This window comes from Cuculus canorus, chromosome 2 (assembly GCF_017976375.1).
Source record: "Cuculus canorus isolate bCucCan1 chromosome 2, bCucCan1.pri, whole genome shotgun sequence".
Taxonomy (NCBI): Eukaryota; Metazoa; Chordata; class Aves; order Cuculiformes; family Cuculidae; genus Cuculus; species Cuculus canorus.
The window spans coordinates 23,803,812-23,822,010 of record NC_071402.1 but is presented as its reverse complement, the minus strand read 5'-3'; the positions used below and the strand labels follow the sequence as shown (position 1 = coordinate 23,822,010).

General features: G+C 36.3%; 1 protein-coding gene across 5 annotated transcripts in view; it reads left to right on the top strand.

The window, feature by feature from the left end:
• VPS13B (vacuolar protein sorting 13 homolog B) overlaps positions 1–18,199 on the top strand; it is a 453,221-nt gene that overhangs the window by 223,528 nt on the left and 211,494 nt on the right. For all 5 annotated transcript variants that reach the window (XR_008448774.1, XM_054059974.1, XM_054059977.1 and 2 more), the window contains exons 22-24: positions 2,615–2,742; positions 10,528–10,762; positions 16,348–16,568. Coding sequence is in view for 4 of the 5 variants with exons in the window: in XM_054059974.1 (XP_053915949.1) it covers positions 2,615–2,742; positions 10,528–10,762; positions 16,348–16,568 (584 nt within the window). In the remaining variant the exon portion in view is untranslated. The remainder of the gene's footprint in view (positions 1–2,614; positions 2,743–10,527; positions 10,763–16,347; positions 16,569–18,199) is intronic.

Genomic DNA, 18,199 nt, shown 5'->3' with positions numbered 1-18,199 from the left:
CCTATTTTCTATCTAACTATTGCTGACTGGTTCCTGACTTCAACACAAGATTGATTATAGTGCCAGGAAGTGTTCCTAGGCTTCAGAGTTCAGTAATAGCCGAGTACCATAATTACTTTAGGAGATTAACCTTCTTACTGAGAGAGATGGACCTGGTCCAGTCTACTTGGCTACTGCAGAGGACTTAGGTAAACACACATGATAGCCACACTAGAGCAATACAAGCAACTGTCATCTACTGATGGCCTTGCCTGATGGGGAATTAAGACGTTGTTCTGTCCAGCATCCCTTCAGAAAAACTCTGGAATTTACCAGTACAGGAGAAAAATTAACGTAGGACTTGTTTCTTCTTCACATTTCAGGAGTTACCTCTGTGCTTGTTTCTTCTTTCCACTCTGAAATGCCTCTTATTACTTCTCTGTTTTTCTTGATTTCTGGTTGAATGGTTCCTTCTCCTTTTGTTGGGTTTTGAAGCTTTCTTTTTTTTTTTGGTCTTTAGATTGAGCATGGGGTATTGTCTATCATGGATAGTCCTGGAATTGAAATCAGCTTTTCAGATTTGAGTTGCACATACATAGAGAGAAACAAGTGGTGCTTTGGCCAGCTAATTTTATTTTTAATTCTCAAGTAGTTGTTTCTGGCTTTACAAAGTTGGTTCCTCTAACTGAGAAAGAATTAGCAGAGCGTGTGTTTCGCAGCAAACAAAACATGGAAGACTGGAATAAAATCTAGCTCCAGATCCCACTCACAAGGAATGCACTTGGTCAGTGATGTAGGGTGTGAAATTTCCAGAGTGTCAGTGACTTTGTATACCATTCTCACCCTTACCCACACTTGTGTACTGGAATTCTATGTTTCAATAACTGTTATTTTAATATTTTGTGATACTCAATCTGCTACTAATTCTTAGCTTTAAATGTAAGGGCCTGACTACACAGAGAAGATGATGTGAGCTGAGGTAGGGTAAGAAGTTAAAGCAGAACAGCTATTCCTCGCTGAATGTCTTTCTTTTACTTTAACCCATTCATAATGTGGATGGAGTACTCACTACATGGCATTGAAGTGTCCATATGAGAAAATACTCTGAAATAGCTACTCCGCACTGCTTTTCCATGTGAATGATTTACTTGTTTGTCTCTCCAGCGCAGCTGACAATGAACAACCCTGAAATGTCATGCATTTTACTTTCTCGTGATACAAGTTTCATCCTTTAGCCTTCTAATAGATCCATAACTGGAGCTAGGGATATCTGAGAGAGCTAATTATACCACAGCCAAAGAAATTCTCTTTCACTCTTTTGACCATCTCTCTTTTTGATTCTTTTGATTCCCCATCACTGTAGTAAAGTTAAAACTTCTCTTTTCAGATCATTAAAAATACTGTTTGTTCAAGGATCTTTGTCTAGAATATTAAAAATCTCTGTTGTTTCTAGCTTTGATGGGAAAAATGTCACAAATCAATTCCTCAAGTGGCATTAACATTGCATGCTCTTGGCAGAAATTCACCTCTCAGATGTTTCATTTTTAATTCCTTATACGTTTCATTGCATGATCAAAACTGAATGAAGACCCTGTGGTGTATATCAAGGAGCATATACTTTTGCTCAGTTGATAGCGTAATTTCATTTTAAAAACTTTTCCACCCTTTGTATGCCACATTTTTCCTAGCTGTATAATTGGGATACGTAAAATGTCACACTTGTGCTGATTTCAATTTAGTTTAAAATGAAGTCATGAAGACTTCATAATTTATTCCTGCAGTTTTGTCAGCTCAACAACATATGTAGGCCAAAACTGGAAATGTTAAAGAAGCTGACAATAATTTGGTATCTCAAAACATTAGGAGGCATATATTTTGTTAGAGATGACAGGAAGAACTATGTACCGCTCATACAGTCTCTAATGAATTTGTAGTTACTACTTTGTCTCCTCACTAGTCCTCTTTTGAAGTTCTACTATGCTCATGTTCTATGAGATGCTTCTGTTATCTATAATCTTTTCATATTCATGTTATTGAATAGCTAACAATTTAAGGGCGTTTCTCTTTTTAGTAGAAAACATGGAATTTTCCTGAAATATTTCATAACATGACTACCTTTAAGCTTGACAAAGTAAGAAAATGGACCTTTTTTGGAAGCACACTCAAGTTTTTAAGTGAATTTTTAAAAGAAAAAAATCAAAGGCTGTAATTTAATACGCGTTGTTTTCATTTCTTATAGCAAATTTAGAAAACTAAAACCTTTTGTAGGTTACACTGGCAGCAATGTACGTGGAAACCTCTGGGATTGCTGTTCTGCCACCGAATAGGTTATCACACTTTGAAAACTGTCATAATTTGCTTAGGTGAGGCATTCTTCATAATATTTTCTTAGCAATTTGCACTAAAAAAATGTGTAAGCATTTCATTTCATTAAATTTCTCACCAGGTTTAACAGATACAGTGGTATTGCCAAGTTTAAAACTAATAATAGACACACCATTATTACATACATAGTGAGATACATAGCAAGAAAATATCTCTTTTAGAATTTAAAGTAAGTAATCTTTTTCTTTACTACCAGTAAATATATTAGTTATTTATTCTTTGTGTAACTGTGTTTTGTTGTTTGCATTAGAATCTCGTCCTTTGTCACTTCCTGTGAAAACCATGCTGAACTCATCTGAAAGCTGCAGAAGTCCCGAAGAAAGAATGAAGGAATTTATTGGAATAGTGTGGAATGCAGTTAAGCGCCTTACACTTCAGGTAAGATGAAAAGGAAATGGAAAAAAAACTGTCTTTCCAGACTTTATGATACTTTTTATGCATCCTAGTGCTTTTTATTAGAGGGGTTTTAAAGGAGCTCCGAGTTTTATAGTCTTATTTCAGTAGTTTAAAAGTCTTAGAGACTGAAAAATAAAATACAGAATTTTGTTAAATTAAGCAAAGAATGGTTTGGTTTTAGAATATTAGTCTTTGAAATACTTCTTTATGTGTAGCGGGAAGATGCGTGAAAAAATTATACGAAGATAAAAGTGCTTGTCACTTTTCTGTATTATAAACATAGCTATACACCTTTTTATCCATAGTTAGATTTGCAGAACACCTTCCTTTCTAAAAATATTTGAGGAAAGCGTGTATGATAAATATCTTCTTGGGGTGCGTGATACAAGGGGGCCTTACATGAAAGGTAGGGAGGGACTTCTTACAAAGGCCTGTAGTGATAGGACTAGGGGCAATGGCTATAAACTGGAGGGGGCAGATTTAGACTATAGACGTAAGGAAGAATTTCTTCACTGAGACAGTGGTGAGGCACTGGCACAGGTTGCCCAGGGAAGTTGTGGCTGTCCCATCCCTGGAGGTGTTCGAGGCCAGGTTGGATGGGGCCAGGGAGGTGTCCCTGCCCCTGGCAAGGGGGTTGGAACTGGATGGGTTTTAAGGTCCCTTCCAAACCAACTAATCTATGATTCTATGAATATGATGATAAACAGTGATGACTTAGCTGCTTACTTGTCTACCTTTTCAATAAGGGGAAGTAGCAGACCAATTGAATAAAACCATTTAATCCTAGGCTGCTTTAGATTTTGATGGCTGAGTTTTCATGTAGCAATGTATATGGATGCTATATGCCGAAAGAGGCCGTGTTCTAAATCCAGTGTTAAGATTGTGTGATCAAATGCTAGGTGGCTTTGAAGTGCTAGAATTGGGACTCTGTTCTTCCCGGTATATATCAGGTGCCTGCTTAGAAATTACCCTAATTTAGAATTATTATACTCTGTGCCTTTTGAACAGTACATTGTATGAGATTGGTATTTTACAGTACACTAGCACGTAGTAGCAGATAATGTTTGTGTGTTAAAATAAAATAAAGTAAAAAAAAAACCAAAACACATAATTTCTAACAGAAATTAATCATTGATTGCCTTTTCTTTCTTCCTACCAAGAAATATATTTATTTGAACCTGTGTCTGTTATACTCCTCTTTGATGCAGAAAATACCTTGGGTTCAAGTAATGTTTGAAAGTTGAACTGTTGCCTCAGCGAGAAACAGCAGACTTGTGACTTGATTGGAGAATGTACTGAACTCGAGGACATGCTTTGTGTTAACTCTATTTAGTTTTCAGCCAGCTCTTTCATCATTTACACTAATATTTCGATAATTTTCCTTTCTTTCTTAATGTTTTCACCACTGGAGATGAAAATGGCCAGATAAGGGGCGTTGAGAGAGAATGTAAGCTGTTTGAATGACGCAGTGTATTTTTGTTGTGTATCTGGGTGTTACGTAGCACGTTAAGACTGCCTGTATGAATGAGGATTACAGTTTGAGTCATAATAAAAAGAATAAGATAATAATGAAGATGATGAGTAGCTGAGTCCTTTATAAATGGGGAAATTTGAATCAGGACTAACATATTCTGCTTTTACATTTTTCATGGTATGTTTTGTTATGTGAGCAAACAGCCAAGCGAATTTGTTTCAAAGAGTGGTTAATATGCTGACCAGCTAAAAATGAAGATTGCCTGTTAGCAAATGGAAAAGGAAAAAAAAAAAGTTTGTGTTCAAGCTAATTTTTTTCTTGTGGAGATGAAAGCTGATGGCAGTGGTAGATGTGTATTCTCAGAATAATTTGCGAATATATCACTGCTCTGACGTAATACACTCAGGGGTTGGAGCTAATACTGGCAGAGGATTTTTTTGTATTAGATATTCTTTATGGTGTTAGAGATTGTAGATTTATTTACTCTTTACAGCTTTTTTTGATAAGGTGCTTATGTTTTCCATTTTCATCCTTATGCATAGGAAATTATATTTTTAAGTTTTGTCTGTGTTGAAATTAAATGGCCCTATGAATTTATGCAACAGTTTACATACTTCTGATGTGTTTCATCCTTATGCTTTGAACATACTTGGTGAAGTGCTTGCCAATATCTTACCAGAAGGACGTTGCGTGTGACTAGTGAAGAGTTTCAACAGACTCCAAGGAAACACCACAGAGAAAGTCCAAGAATGTGCTTCCAAACAAATATGTAGTAGTTCTTACTGAAATTGAAGGGTTTATAGATATGATTTCTGTTCTAATTATTATTGCTAGCAGTTCCTGTGTCTGTTTCATTTAAATATAATTTTTCGAGACACAAATGCATATATGTACCCTTTTCCCTTTAATATCAGCCTAAAATGGGAAAGCTGAAATTTGTACAAGAAAATGTATGGCAGATAAGATTATGAGGGTTATGACTCCGTCTTTCAGTTCAAGTATGGTATCATGTATTAATTTTATTAAACATAATACACATTTTTTTAAAAACAGTAATATATTTATATGTTAAATCCATACAGATTTTCTGTATTGTATTATCCTTTGGTATGAAAAAGGCAAATTTCTAGAATATTTTGTCTGGTTAGATGCTGGAACACTTAGACTCTTTTCTAAAGCTATTTTCATGTTCCTTATTCTTCTAGTAACATGATTGTAGAACAGAAAAGTCTGTAGTTGTCATCGGATAAAACAGAGCTTCATAACTTAAAATCATCAAAGGATTATTCTTTTAGTTGAAGTTTGAGTAAGTAAATGTGCTTGGAACCAAAGTAGCTGGAAAGTTTATTTTGGATTCAAAGCTGGTACTTGCTTAGCCCTAGTCCTGGCTTGCTCATGATAGAATATTGCATGAAGATTTTGTGCACTGAAGTAGTTGCAAGCTATTAGTATTTAAGTGAAAAGTCTTTCAAACTTAAATAGAAAAAAGTTGGTTTTATTATTTAGTTGTTGTAGGATTTTATGTACGGCCTTGAAGTCTTTTTGGCACTTAACACTGTGCGTGAGGGTAATACTCACTTTTTACATGTTCTTCATACTAATAGTTGCTAAAATTGTGGTGCAGTATAAACACAATTATTTTTAATTGATTGTTGTTGCTGAATTCCAATGAGAACAATGAAGGATTTGTATTAAAAGCAAACTAATTAATGAGTAATGTTGCAGTGAATGCCAACTAAATAAAACTGTTATTATTACAGAATCACAGACTCATTTAGGTTGGAAAAGACCTTTAAGATCATCGAGTCCAACCGTAGACTTGACACTGCCAAGTTCACCACTAGCCAGATATTCCACATGCTTTTAAGTATCCCTGAAATTATTTGAAAAAAAGAGTCTGTTTCCTAAAATTATTGAAAATAATATTTTCTTTAAAGCATATAGCTTGTACAAAAGTTTAGTCAAAGTGAAACATTGATTGGAAGAACGGCAGCATAAGGATAAGATTGACTAGTTCCTGTTCTTTTAATAGTGGCCTTTATTCATGGGTCAGGCAGAAATTCTGTGACTTGTAATTTAGCAGTTACAGCTATCAGTATTTACAAGGTAGGATGATTTCTTAAGTTGGTTGCAAACTGACAAAAAAATGAAAAATTCCCGTAAATAAATGAATACTTTTTTAAAACAAGCTTTTTTAGAAAAGAATAGGAATAGCATGTAGGCTAAGACATTGCGTTTTAAGTGGCCAGGGAAAATGCACTTGATCTTCAGTATACTCATTTGTAGGCACAGGTAGCCTGCTCTCATAGTTCTATTACTTCCATGCTCTGCTTTCCATTTATATAATTTTTACCTTTTGTCTAACTTCAAAACATGAATTTCTGGTCTGACTTTAAATTCTAACAGGCAGTGCATGTCTGGCTCAACTGCAGATGATCTAATTCAGTAGAGCTGATTTGGATGGCAGAGGCTGAGGTATGGTCTTATAATCATGACCACACCACAAACCGTACGTGAAATGTCTAATGGAGGTTCTTAGCGGTTTTGAAAGTCAGTATGAGATTATATTCTTTACCTGAAACTCCCAGAAAAAAACATAAGCCTTTCTGCCACGAGCATATGCTGGATGGTGATTAATGTGGAGAGAGCCCACTTCCCGGGAGGCACCTTTTTGTGAGTGTCACCTTGTGGGTCATGTTCAGTGCCTCTAATTGGTTTATATAGCTATAAAATGTGGGTTAGAGAAGGGGGTCTCCTTATAGTATCACTATCACGAAAAGCTGTGAAGGCTGTTGTACAACCTGTCCTGCTTTGTTGCACTTGTGCAGGATAACTATGGCACGTTGCTTGCTTTGTTTCGCTCCCACCCACCTCAGTTAGCAAGACCTCATTCTTCTGCATATTTCACTGCTCCCTCTATTGAGCAACAATCCCTCTTTATAAAATATGAATTAAAAATACTTCATTTATTCCAGTAGCTTAATACTTTCCTTTTTATACAACAGAGTCTTAACGTCATTGCACTTTTTTAGGTTTATTTATTAGTAAAAGCTTAAAGCAATATGCTTGGTGTACCTTTTAAAAAAGTAGAAGGGGAAATACTGCTTACTTCATTGGTTTACCATTAGTGTATGTTAGTTAGCATGTATAGGCCTTGACATAATAGAAATGAAAATAAGGGGTGATTCTGTTTCAAGAATTTGTAATAATTCCTTCTTTTTAACACGTGAATGTGTTCAGTATTGGCAAAAGAACACGTTGCTACCAAAACTGAAATAAGATCCCTGAAACAGAAAGGATGTTGCCATGGAAAAATGAAGTAACCCTCAGTGCAGCTGCGAAGCATTAATGAATAGGATATTTTTTTAAAAGATCATTTGTGTTTGGTGTGGCTTGGAGGGTCCCAACCAGATGGTTTCCATGAACAGGATCTGACCCCCAGCTTGAGGACTTCTTACTGGCAGATTACTTCATTTTCTTTCCCTTGGATTGTCAGATCCTTACATTAATGCAAGATTTACTGCTGCAGATTTATATTCAGTTACATAAATCAGTCACGTTTTACATTAAATTCAGAATTTTAGACACACATTTTAACAGTTATTTAAAAAGTGTAAAAAGATTTATATGATAGCTTTAATATACGCTATTGATGTAGTTTAATTTTAAGAATTTGGATTACATACATTTTAAAGCACTTTCTGATTGGCAAAGCAATCTGTAAGCACACATTCTCATTTTTGTCCAACGTGTAATTCTGTCATTTTAGGTGCACTCTTCCATTCCTTCTCTGGGACTTGTTTTAGGCAGATCTCCAGACAGTCAGATAAACATACACAAGTTATGTTGAAGTTGATAGTGGTGTGTAAACAGAATCTGCCTCTGAGAGTTCAACAGTTGCAATTGAATTTTGCACTTACTGGGCCCTTGTGCATCCAAGTTGGTAATTTCTTATGTAGTTATACTGATTGCATGATTTGCCCTAAAATGTGGAATTTTGCCCTTTGTTCAGTGTTTGAAATACTGCAGTAATGTTTTGCAAAATTCATTTATTCATATAAAATTTTAAATGAAGTGCAAGTAAGCAACCCGTATCTTTAAGCAAATCTGTGATATTACGTATGGAAGGTCTGATGCTACTATGTCAACCCCACCAAAATTCATGGTCCAACTCCCATTCATTTTTTTGAAAATGAATGGCAAAGTGGTTGCTTATACAAACAGAAATTTCTGTCAGGCATTTACAGGAGTGAAACTGTTGTGATTGCACTTCAATATTCTTGATAAAGCAAAGTAAAATAAAGTGATCTGAAGAACTTGTCTTCGACACAAAGCAATACTAAACTGTAAATTAAGTGTAAAAAACACTAATGAGTATTGAGATCTCTTCTCAGCAGTACTTCGTGAAACATCTCCTGTAGATTCTGCTGCTAGTAATGTGATGAAGTGCAGTGTATCTCCAGGTCGGTGGAATTTTTGGATTATTACCACCACATGGTTTGTATATCCAGGCACCATTTGATATTAATCATCATGGAGATACATATCTGAAGAACGGATGATTTGTTATAAACTGTTTACTCAGCAAATGCACTGATAAAACGAAAGTTATACTGATCACAAGCTGTTTTGTCATCTATTTATCATTATCCCACAATGGCTTGACCTGCAACCTATTACTAATAGACCAGAAAATGGTCTAATGTGTCACTGTGAAAATCTCTGCAAATTGACACAGTGACTAATTTACCAGTTAGAAAAAAAAATCCAAATCTGTTACATCTGTAACAATACACCATTGCTTTTCATCCAGTATAAATAAAGTACACTCTGAACTTTGGATCAATAAACTACTTATCAAAGATGTAATTAACTTCATTTTACAACTCAAACAGTTCTAAAACTAGAAACAAACACAGACTTCATGTAACAATGTATTTATTTTTGCAAAATTCTACTTACATTTTTCTGCAGTGAATTCTTGTCAGTTTGTCTAAGCAAAAGGGCACAGAAAGGCTGAAATAAAGATGAATATCTGTGTTCTCCTCACTAGGCTGGCAAAGTACTTATGGTGCTGGTGAATTCTAGCTCTATTGCAAATCACTGTTGCTGTCTTGAAGCACTATTAGCCTTCAGGAGAGGGTATGGGCTACAAATCTTATCAGTTTTCAACTGTGATATCTTGATCAGTTTTAAAATATGATGTCTTTAAACATGTCAAATTGAAAGACTCTATTATGTAAGTTTACAGCAAACAAACGTACTTTTATCCCATCTACAAATAACAATTTGTGTCCAACATTTTGTACACTAGAGTTTTCCAAACAATGTGAAGAAATGAACTGAATCATAGCTTGTACTTGCTTAACAAAGCGTTCAAGTGTGCAGGCTGTTAGGGCTATGTGATATCCAGGTGCAGAATATTACTTGCAAGAGCCGAGGAAGGCTAACAGACTGCAGCTTAACACTGACTCTGAGTTAACAAGTCATGATGAGTTCAGTTCTTGGTGTGGGCTCACTCAGCCTTCCTGGAAACTCATACGGAGGTGGCAGAATGGCCAGAAGTGTTTCAGGGTAAGAGCATTGCTTGAAAAGGAAGAACAAAAATACCATTTTGTGTGAAACTGTGCGCTATTTCTGATCTGCAAGCTGACAAAAGCTGAATAAACTTTGTAAACTTCATTTTTCTTTCTTCTTGTGCACGTATACACCTATCCATTTGTTTTAAAGCCAGTTTTTCACTAAAGATTTTATTTTTTTCTAGCTTATCTGATGTTTAACCTTTTGATACATGCTCATTACTCTTGACTACATAGTAAAGACAGAATTTTCCCTGAAATAGGCCTTTATAGAAGTCTTTATAGAAAGTAGCAGCATATAAAATATTGATTAGTTCTAGAGGCTATTGCTAGCAAAAGCTAATGGATTGCAAAAGGAGGTCTTTCTCAGTTTTGTGAGAACATTTTCTGACTCAATTATGCTTCTTGTTAAAGGTGTTGAAATGTAGATAGAAGTATATTCGGTTTATATACCAACACCTTTATGATTGGATTTACAGACCAAAATCACATTTCTTCTTCCCTTCCCTCACATAATCTTAATTTACAAGAATATATATAATTTTCACACATTTTGTATCATCTTTCTTCTTAATTCAACTAAAAGCTATGATTATTTTCAAGCAGCTGTGATGTAGGAGTAACCTGGGATTTTGTACAAAGGTGAATACTCCACGTTGGTGGGGGGAAATGCTAATCGGTTCCTGAAAATTTTTCTCATCTTTGTTTTTTCAGCTTGAAGTCCAATCTTGTTGTGTATTCCTTCCGAATGATAGCCTGCCTTCCCCAAGTACTATTGTATCAGGTGACATTCCTGGGACTGTGCGAAGCTGGTACCATGGGCAGGCCAGTATGCCTGGCACACTTGTTGTCTGCTTGCCCCAGGTAAAGATTATGAGTGCTGGACACAAACACATGGAACCGTTGCAGGAAATCCCATTTGTTGTACTGAAACCCATCCTGGAAGAAGGTAGGCTGACAACTGTGAAAAAGCTTACTCTTTAATTTCCATTTTTTACAGTTAGGAAAATTATCTTAATTTAACTTCTGATATTGTGCTACTTTTTTAGCAGCATGTTATGTGTTATTGAGGAATAGAAATATTGATTACAAGGTTTGCCCCATGGAGATCAAAATGAAACTCATCATCAAAGAGCTAGTTGTGTAATATGTTTTGTATGTTTGTTGAAGTCACAAAAGAATTCAGAGGGGCAATTTTTACCTTCATTGGGTTTGTCATTTGAAATACTGTGTAGCCACAAACAGTTGGTTTGACACAACAGGAGGGGGCAGTGAGTTGTGAATTCCAGGACAGAATGGTGGGAGGAGGGAAAACCAGCAGAGAAAGAGAGAGAAGGCTGTGATTTAACATTCAGACTGGACATTGGTAAAGGGCTTTTCGCTGAGAGGTCAGTCACCAGACGAGACTCCACATGGAGTGGTCATGCATCAACCCTGTCAGAGTTCGAGTGTCCGATGATGCTCTTACTCGTGTGATTTAGTTTTAGGTAGTCCTGTAAGGAACAGGGAATTAGTCTCAATAATCCTTAAGGTTCCCATCCAACTTGAGATATTCTATGTTTCAATGTGAGAAAAAGAATTCATATTATAGCAGACTATCAAAAGAAAAGTGTCACTTTGTTGGTAATCGTAACAGGCAATGATTGTGTGTTGTTTTGTGTCTACAGGGATTGTGGCAAGGGTTTTGTAGGGATCTGAAGTAAAAATTGCAGGAAGTTTGTATGAGTTTTTACAGGGGGATGCTCTTGTGCATAGCCTAAGGATGAATAAAAGTACAATAGTTCTTACTTGAAAAGCAAATATTTTTTAGAGGTTTGAGTTGTAGAACAATGTGAGTAAAACATCAGCTTTAAAAATTCCACAACTGATTGAGAAATGAAAGGAGGAGATAAGCTGTAAAGGACCTAGCAAGTGAAATCAAGCTGCTGTGTTCAATACATGTTTAAAAAAAAAAAAAACAGGGCTTTTAGAAATTATTGAAGTAAAAGGATTTGCAGCTGTATTCTGAAGGAATACTGATGTAAAATCCTTGTTCTACAGATATTCATATGAGAAATTATGTATTGGAAATACGTCAGACAAGCATACCTAGTCATCTTGGGGTTTGGGTTTATTTTAATGGCACCCATGAGAACTAGCCTCAGAACCAAGTTAAAAATTGGATGGAGATGGTAGTTGTGGTTTAACCCCAGTAGGCAGCTGAGCCGTACACAGACACCTGCTCGCTTCCCCTTGGCGGGATGGGGAGAGAATCAGAAAATAAAAGTGAGAAAACTCATGGGTTGAGGTAAGGACAATTTAATAGGTAAACCAATTGATGAGCAAAAGCAGACAGGCAGGTTGGGAATGTTTACTAGAACTTGGTGGTGCACGTGCAAGTGAAACAAAGTAAGGAATGAATTTGCTACTTCCCATCAAAGGCACGTGTTCATCCTTTTCTGAGAAAGTTGGGCTCCATCACATATAACAGTTACTTGGGAAGGCAAATGCTATAACTCTGAATGTCCTTCCCTGAGCTTCTATTGCTGAGCACAATGTCATATGGTATGGGATATCCCTTTCGTGAGCTGGGGTCAGCTGTCCCAGCTGTGTCACTTCCCAACTTCTTATGCACCCCCAGCATGCTCGCCAGTGGGGCAGAGTGTGAAAAGCAAAGAACACCTTAATACTGTGTAAGCACTGTTCAGTAATAACTTAAACATTCCCATGTTATCAACAGATTTCATGACAAATCCAAAACATAGCCGCTTACCAGCTACTATGAAGAAAATGAAGTCTATCTCAGCCAAAACCAGTACGTTAATGTACAGTTAGTTCATTATTGTATTTTGAACTAGGTTATTGAAAAGAATTGTTGCTGGTTTGTGCAGTCATTCTTAGATGAAGAGAGGGAGAAGCAGCAATTGTTCCATTGCTGTTGCAAACAGCATTTTCTGGGAAGATTATTCTGTTTTCTACATACTTATTGCTGAAACATAAACAGTCATAAAGGGTGTGCTATGAAGAGTTAAGTCAAAAGCACATTCAATGAGCTTCTGCTCATGCCATCTGAAATTTATTTGAATTTATAAGTGTTTTCTGTCTCGCCTCGTTCTGCCGTTTACATTGTACCCTTCTCTTCCATCCTGTATTTTACAGTGACAAAAATAAGATTGTACGTTTTAGTACTATGAGTTGTATTAGACATGCTGCTAACTGAAAAGGAAAGAAAAAGAAAAAAAGGGAAAGGGAAAGGTATATATTTTTCCTAGTAACTTTCAGTAGGCATGATCTAATTTGCTAATCATAGTGACAGATAAAAGATAAATAAATTTAACCGAAGTCTTTTGTTTGTTTTAAAGTGATGATGTAATTTAAACCATTTATGAAAGTAAGAAGTCATTTGAATTTTGTCAAACCCAGATTTGAAGGAAAGATCCTAGTGAGAGAAAAGAATCCCCCTGGTTGGGATATGGTAAGGAATTTATTTGTGAGTGGCTTTGTGCTCTGGGAATAATGCCAAACAGAAGTTCTCACAATCTTGATATTTTTTTTTTTTGTTCTCTAATGGAGCTGTTGCCTTCTCCCATGCCAAAACTCCCACTTAAACAGACTATTAAAAAGTCTTCAGCAGTTTTACCTTCTTTGTTTCTCTTCATATAGGGGTAAATAATTTTTACGGACTTTGAAAGAGTCTCTTACTTTGCATTCGGTCTTCAAACAAGACTTGAGGGACATACTGTCATTCCTAAGACAAGTTACTTATCTCTCTGAAATTATATCTGTTCAGCCTTGCTTTTCATGGAAACTATTTGTTGAATCATTCCTTCTTTTATGAAGATAATATAAGTGAAAGGCTTGTTTACAAGAATGCATTGTTACTTTTAAGAAAGTGGTGTGCTCGCTCATGTATTTTTCTCATTACATGAAAAACTAAAAGGAGGAAAAGGAACGTAGTCATACTGTCATCTGGGGATATTGTAGCCTACTCACAGAGACTTACTGACCTCAATGTGTCAACATACTGTAAAAACAGCTCATACAATATCCCCCAATCTGGTCTTTTCATTCATTTTCTGCCTTCTGATACAGTTCTTTTCAGAGGTAGTTGTAGTTTGTAGGAATACTTAAAAAGAATATTTTAAGTGCAATACTTATGAATAGAAATGGATTTGCCTGTGTAAAGATACTATCTTCCTTCCTTCCTTCCTTCCTTCCTTCCTTCCTTCCTTCCTTCCTTCCTTCCTTCCTTCCTTCCTTCCTTCCTTCCTTCCTTCCTTCCTTCCTTCCTTCCTTCCTTCCTTCCTTCCTTCCTTCCCTCCTTCCCTCCTTCCCTCCTTCCCTCCTTCCTTCCTTCCTTCCCTCCTTCCTTCCTTCCCTCCTTCCTTCCCTCCTTCCTTCCCTCCTTCCTTCCCTCCCTCCCTCCCTTCCTTCCCTCCTTCCTTCCCTCCTTCCTTCCTTCCCTCCTTCCCTCCTTCCTTCCCTCCCTCCCTCCCTCCCTTCCTTCCTCCCTCCCTTCCTCCCTCCCTTCCTTCCTCTCTTCCTTCCTCTCTTCCTTCCTCCCTTCCTCCGTCCCTCCCTCCCTTTTCTGAAATAAGTCTTATAAACAATATTTCTTTTGACATATAGACACTACGAATTATTTATTGAAATACTTTCATGAAACCACTCTGCAGATGAATGCAGGGACAGTTTTTTAATAACGAATAAAGAAAATGTAGGTGCAACAACAAAACAAGGATTTATTAGGTGAGCAGTTCCAGTATAATGTTAGAACAGTCACATAATGTGTATGGAGCTGAAGAAGAGATAATTGATGACCTTAAGGGGATTTTTATAGATGTAAATTTGCCATATCTTTCCTACAGTGTTTGTTCAGCATAGTGTGCTTTCTGTACATTGACAAAATTTGATCAATATTTTCCTTTAAAGGTAGATGATGTATGCAGCACAGTAGAGTTAACATTCAGTGTTTTCTTTGGAGATTCTTTCTTTGTAATCCATGAAATATGGAAATGTTAATTTACTGTGGTCATTACAGAGAAAAACAAAACTTATGAATAGTAATTAGAAACATGTCATTACCATTGACTTTGCATTTGAATTTTTTTCATCTATTACAATTACTATTTTGTATTTCTTGCCTGACTGAACTTGGAAAAAGACAGAGATTGGTAACTACTTTAAAATCTGTAGTCTGAAGCGCTTCCAAAACTTTTTCAAGTTACTTTGGCTAAGCCAAATTCTTCAGTATGCAATAGCTTCAAAATAAACTCCTGAAGTTTTCAGTTCTTTTCTAGAATGAGTCACACGGACTCTCCTGTTGTATACTCCTGACCACATAAATTTATTGCTGGTGCCACCTGTGGAAGAAACAATAGAATTCTGACTAAAATAATCTGTTAAAAACATGTTAGGATCCGTCTTTATTTTAATTTCAAAGCTTTTCTAATATTTCTTTTAAATTATTCACAGTTAACACCTAATTTGTGTTATTTCTTAGTGTTGTAGTTTCTCGGCAGAAGAGTGGTGACCGTAGGCCATACCATAGCCTATGAACATACGCTTCATGTAGTGTTTAAATACATTGATTTTAATTCATTATTGCCCTGTGAGGCTCCAAGGACCCATCCCAGTGCATGTTTGTATTTGTCTGCCACCTTGTGTTCTAATTCTCAAGGCTGGCTCCTGTACTTCTGAGGTATGAGATTAATTTGGACTCTTCTTACCCATGACTTCAGGCCTAAATCTTGAAAAATAAAACCTTATACCAAATAATCTTCTGAGTTTTTATACAGTAAGGAGGACTTTTCTCCTTCTCTTCTTGAAAATGAATGTGCTTTGTACAAAGACGAAGACTCTTTCAGCACAGACTTATTGCTCTCTACAACTACCTGAAAGGAGGTTGTGGAGTGGAGAAAGCTGGCCTCTTCTCCCGAGTGACAGGGGAATAGGACAAGAGGGAATGGCCTCAAGCTGCACCAGGGGAGGTTCAGGCTGGACATCAGGAAAAAATTTTTCACAGAAATGGTCATTGGGCACTGGAACAGGCTGCCCAGGGAGGTCGTTGAGTCACCATCCCTGGAGAAGTTTGAGGGATGGGCAGATGAGGTGCTGAGGGACATGGTTTAGGGATTGTTAGGAATGGTTGGACTCGATAACCAAGTGGGTCCTTTCCAACCTAGTGATTTTATGATTCTAGGATACCCCTCTGTTTGAGGAAAATCATTTAAAGCAAGAACAGTCCTTGGAAACCTGTGTGATGTAGACATTTGCATATAGTTAACATTCCCAATGGATATCAGATTTTTAAAAGATTGTAAAAAAAAATTAATGCTATTGTTTAGATTTTGAGGTACAAAATGGATTTGGTGGTTGAATTTTATTTGTGAGAGTTTGGAATTTAATTGTTGATTGCACTTGCTGACTCCGAAGACGGTGTAGGATAAGATCCTTACTGGTTTTTGAGAGACTAATAGCTTAGCTTTTATTATGCAATTATTTAACTGTTTTTTAACTATTGTTAAACTGTTTTCCCTTCTTTCTAATCAATAGGTGATGCTTTTCCATGGACTATTAGTCTCCATCATTTCAGTATCTATACCCTTCTTGGACAACAGATGACACTTAATTTAGTGGAACCAATGGGCTGTACTTCTACTTTAGCTGTTACTTCACAGAAACTGCTTGCATCGGGGCCGGAATCGAGACACTCATTTGTTGTCTGCCTCCATGTTGACCTTGAGTCCCTTGAAATAAAATGCTCCAACCCCCAGGTTGGTATATTTAATTGATTTATGAAAGGAAATTAAAAATAACTCGATTTAAGTACAATTGTTCTGTGTTTTGTTGAAGGGGGTCTCCTCTATCTAATTTTTTTTTAACAGGGCTATCAAGATCAAGGTGCTCAGATTAAGATTTGCTTTGAAGCTCTCTCAAGTTTTGTAATTTAAACTGTTCTCAAAATGTAATAGCTACAGTAAAAATGCATCTTTTGGCTGATGTAGTGAAATGAATTGCAGATGTACCATTAAATGCTACAGCACTGTTCTGCTGTCACTGTGGATTCGTATGTTGCAGTTGTATAATGTAATTTTTTACCATATTTTCATAGAATTGTTTCTTCAAACAATTTTTTTTTTAAGCAAACAATCTTATCCTCTAATAAAGGAAAAAAAACAGATGACTGTGCAAATTAAAGATAGCACCTGATTTATCTTTCTTAAAAGACAAAGACACTGGATTTGTAGCAAGTGCCCTCTGTATTTTACTGACCTGGATCAAGTTTGCTGTACGTACAAATAAAGAAGGTTTTCTACACAAAATTTTGAGTAATCTTTACTGCAACTTGAATAATGCTTTCCCCACAGTTGCAGCGTTTCCAGGGGTGCTGGAGAGAACACTCTTGTTCTTGGGAACTGCAAATCTTTTGAGGGTCAAGTAGGGCTCTGCGTTCGTATGTGGCCTGCTCCAAAAATTTAGGCATATGTATGATTTTTTGAAGGACGTCGTGAACAAAATGGACTGGTTTTGTGTCATTTAATAGAAAGACAGGGAAAGAAAACAAAGAATTACCATTTTGATCTGATAGTGCATCATTCTTATAAAGATGTAAAGACCTGTGGCCTAAGTCTGCAAATAGTAAAGCTAAGGTGGCCGGTATAATTTTAGCTTTATCCCTTTTGTGTATTCATTACAATACATTTCTCGGTTGCATGCAATTTTCCTCTTGCCTCATTCCATGTTTTATGAATGAAACAAGTGTTTTAAACTGCATATTTATTTTACCCTCAATGTGTGGTCTCCTGCCTCATTCACTGCCTTCCATCCAAGTTATTTCTGGCTCATTTGCTATATGCCTTTGTCTTCTGTACTGGATGGGCTCACATTCACTAGGAAGAGATTTGATAGTGAGATTGTGCACTGGATGTGACAAATTGAAATTTAAACTACAGCAGCCTCAACAAGGCATACACGGACTTGTAGAGCTGCGTGAAAGGTATCTTTGTACACATGAAGAGTTGTCACTGTGTTATAAATGTGTAAATAGGAAAGGACAGTATTATGATTTTGCTGACAATTTTACTTTTTATATTTAAAGATTTCTGAAAGCTTTAATTTGCGACTTTGTGATGTTTCGATAACATTTAATGAATTCATATGCAGTAATTTCATAGCATATGGAAACGTGCCTTGTTCTGCATTAATTTTCATAGAACTGTACAAAATTCATCTTGATATTGCAGCTATTCAGAGAATTGTTAAATATTTTGAGCTGTTCATGTGGCAAAATAGTTTGCTACATTTGAGCGGTGCATACTCAGTGACGTTCCAGTGAGTTGTTCAATCAACTCTGATTATTTTTTAAATCTCCATATATATTACTCATCATTAATTATATTATAAT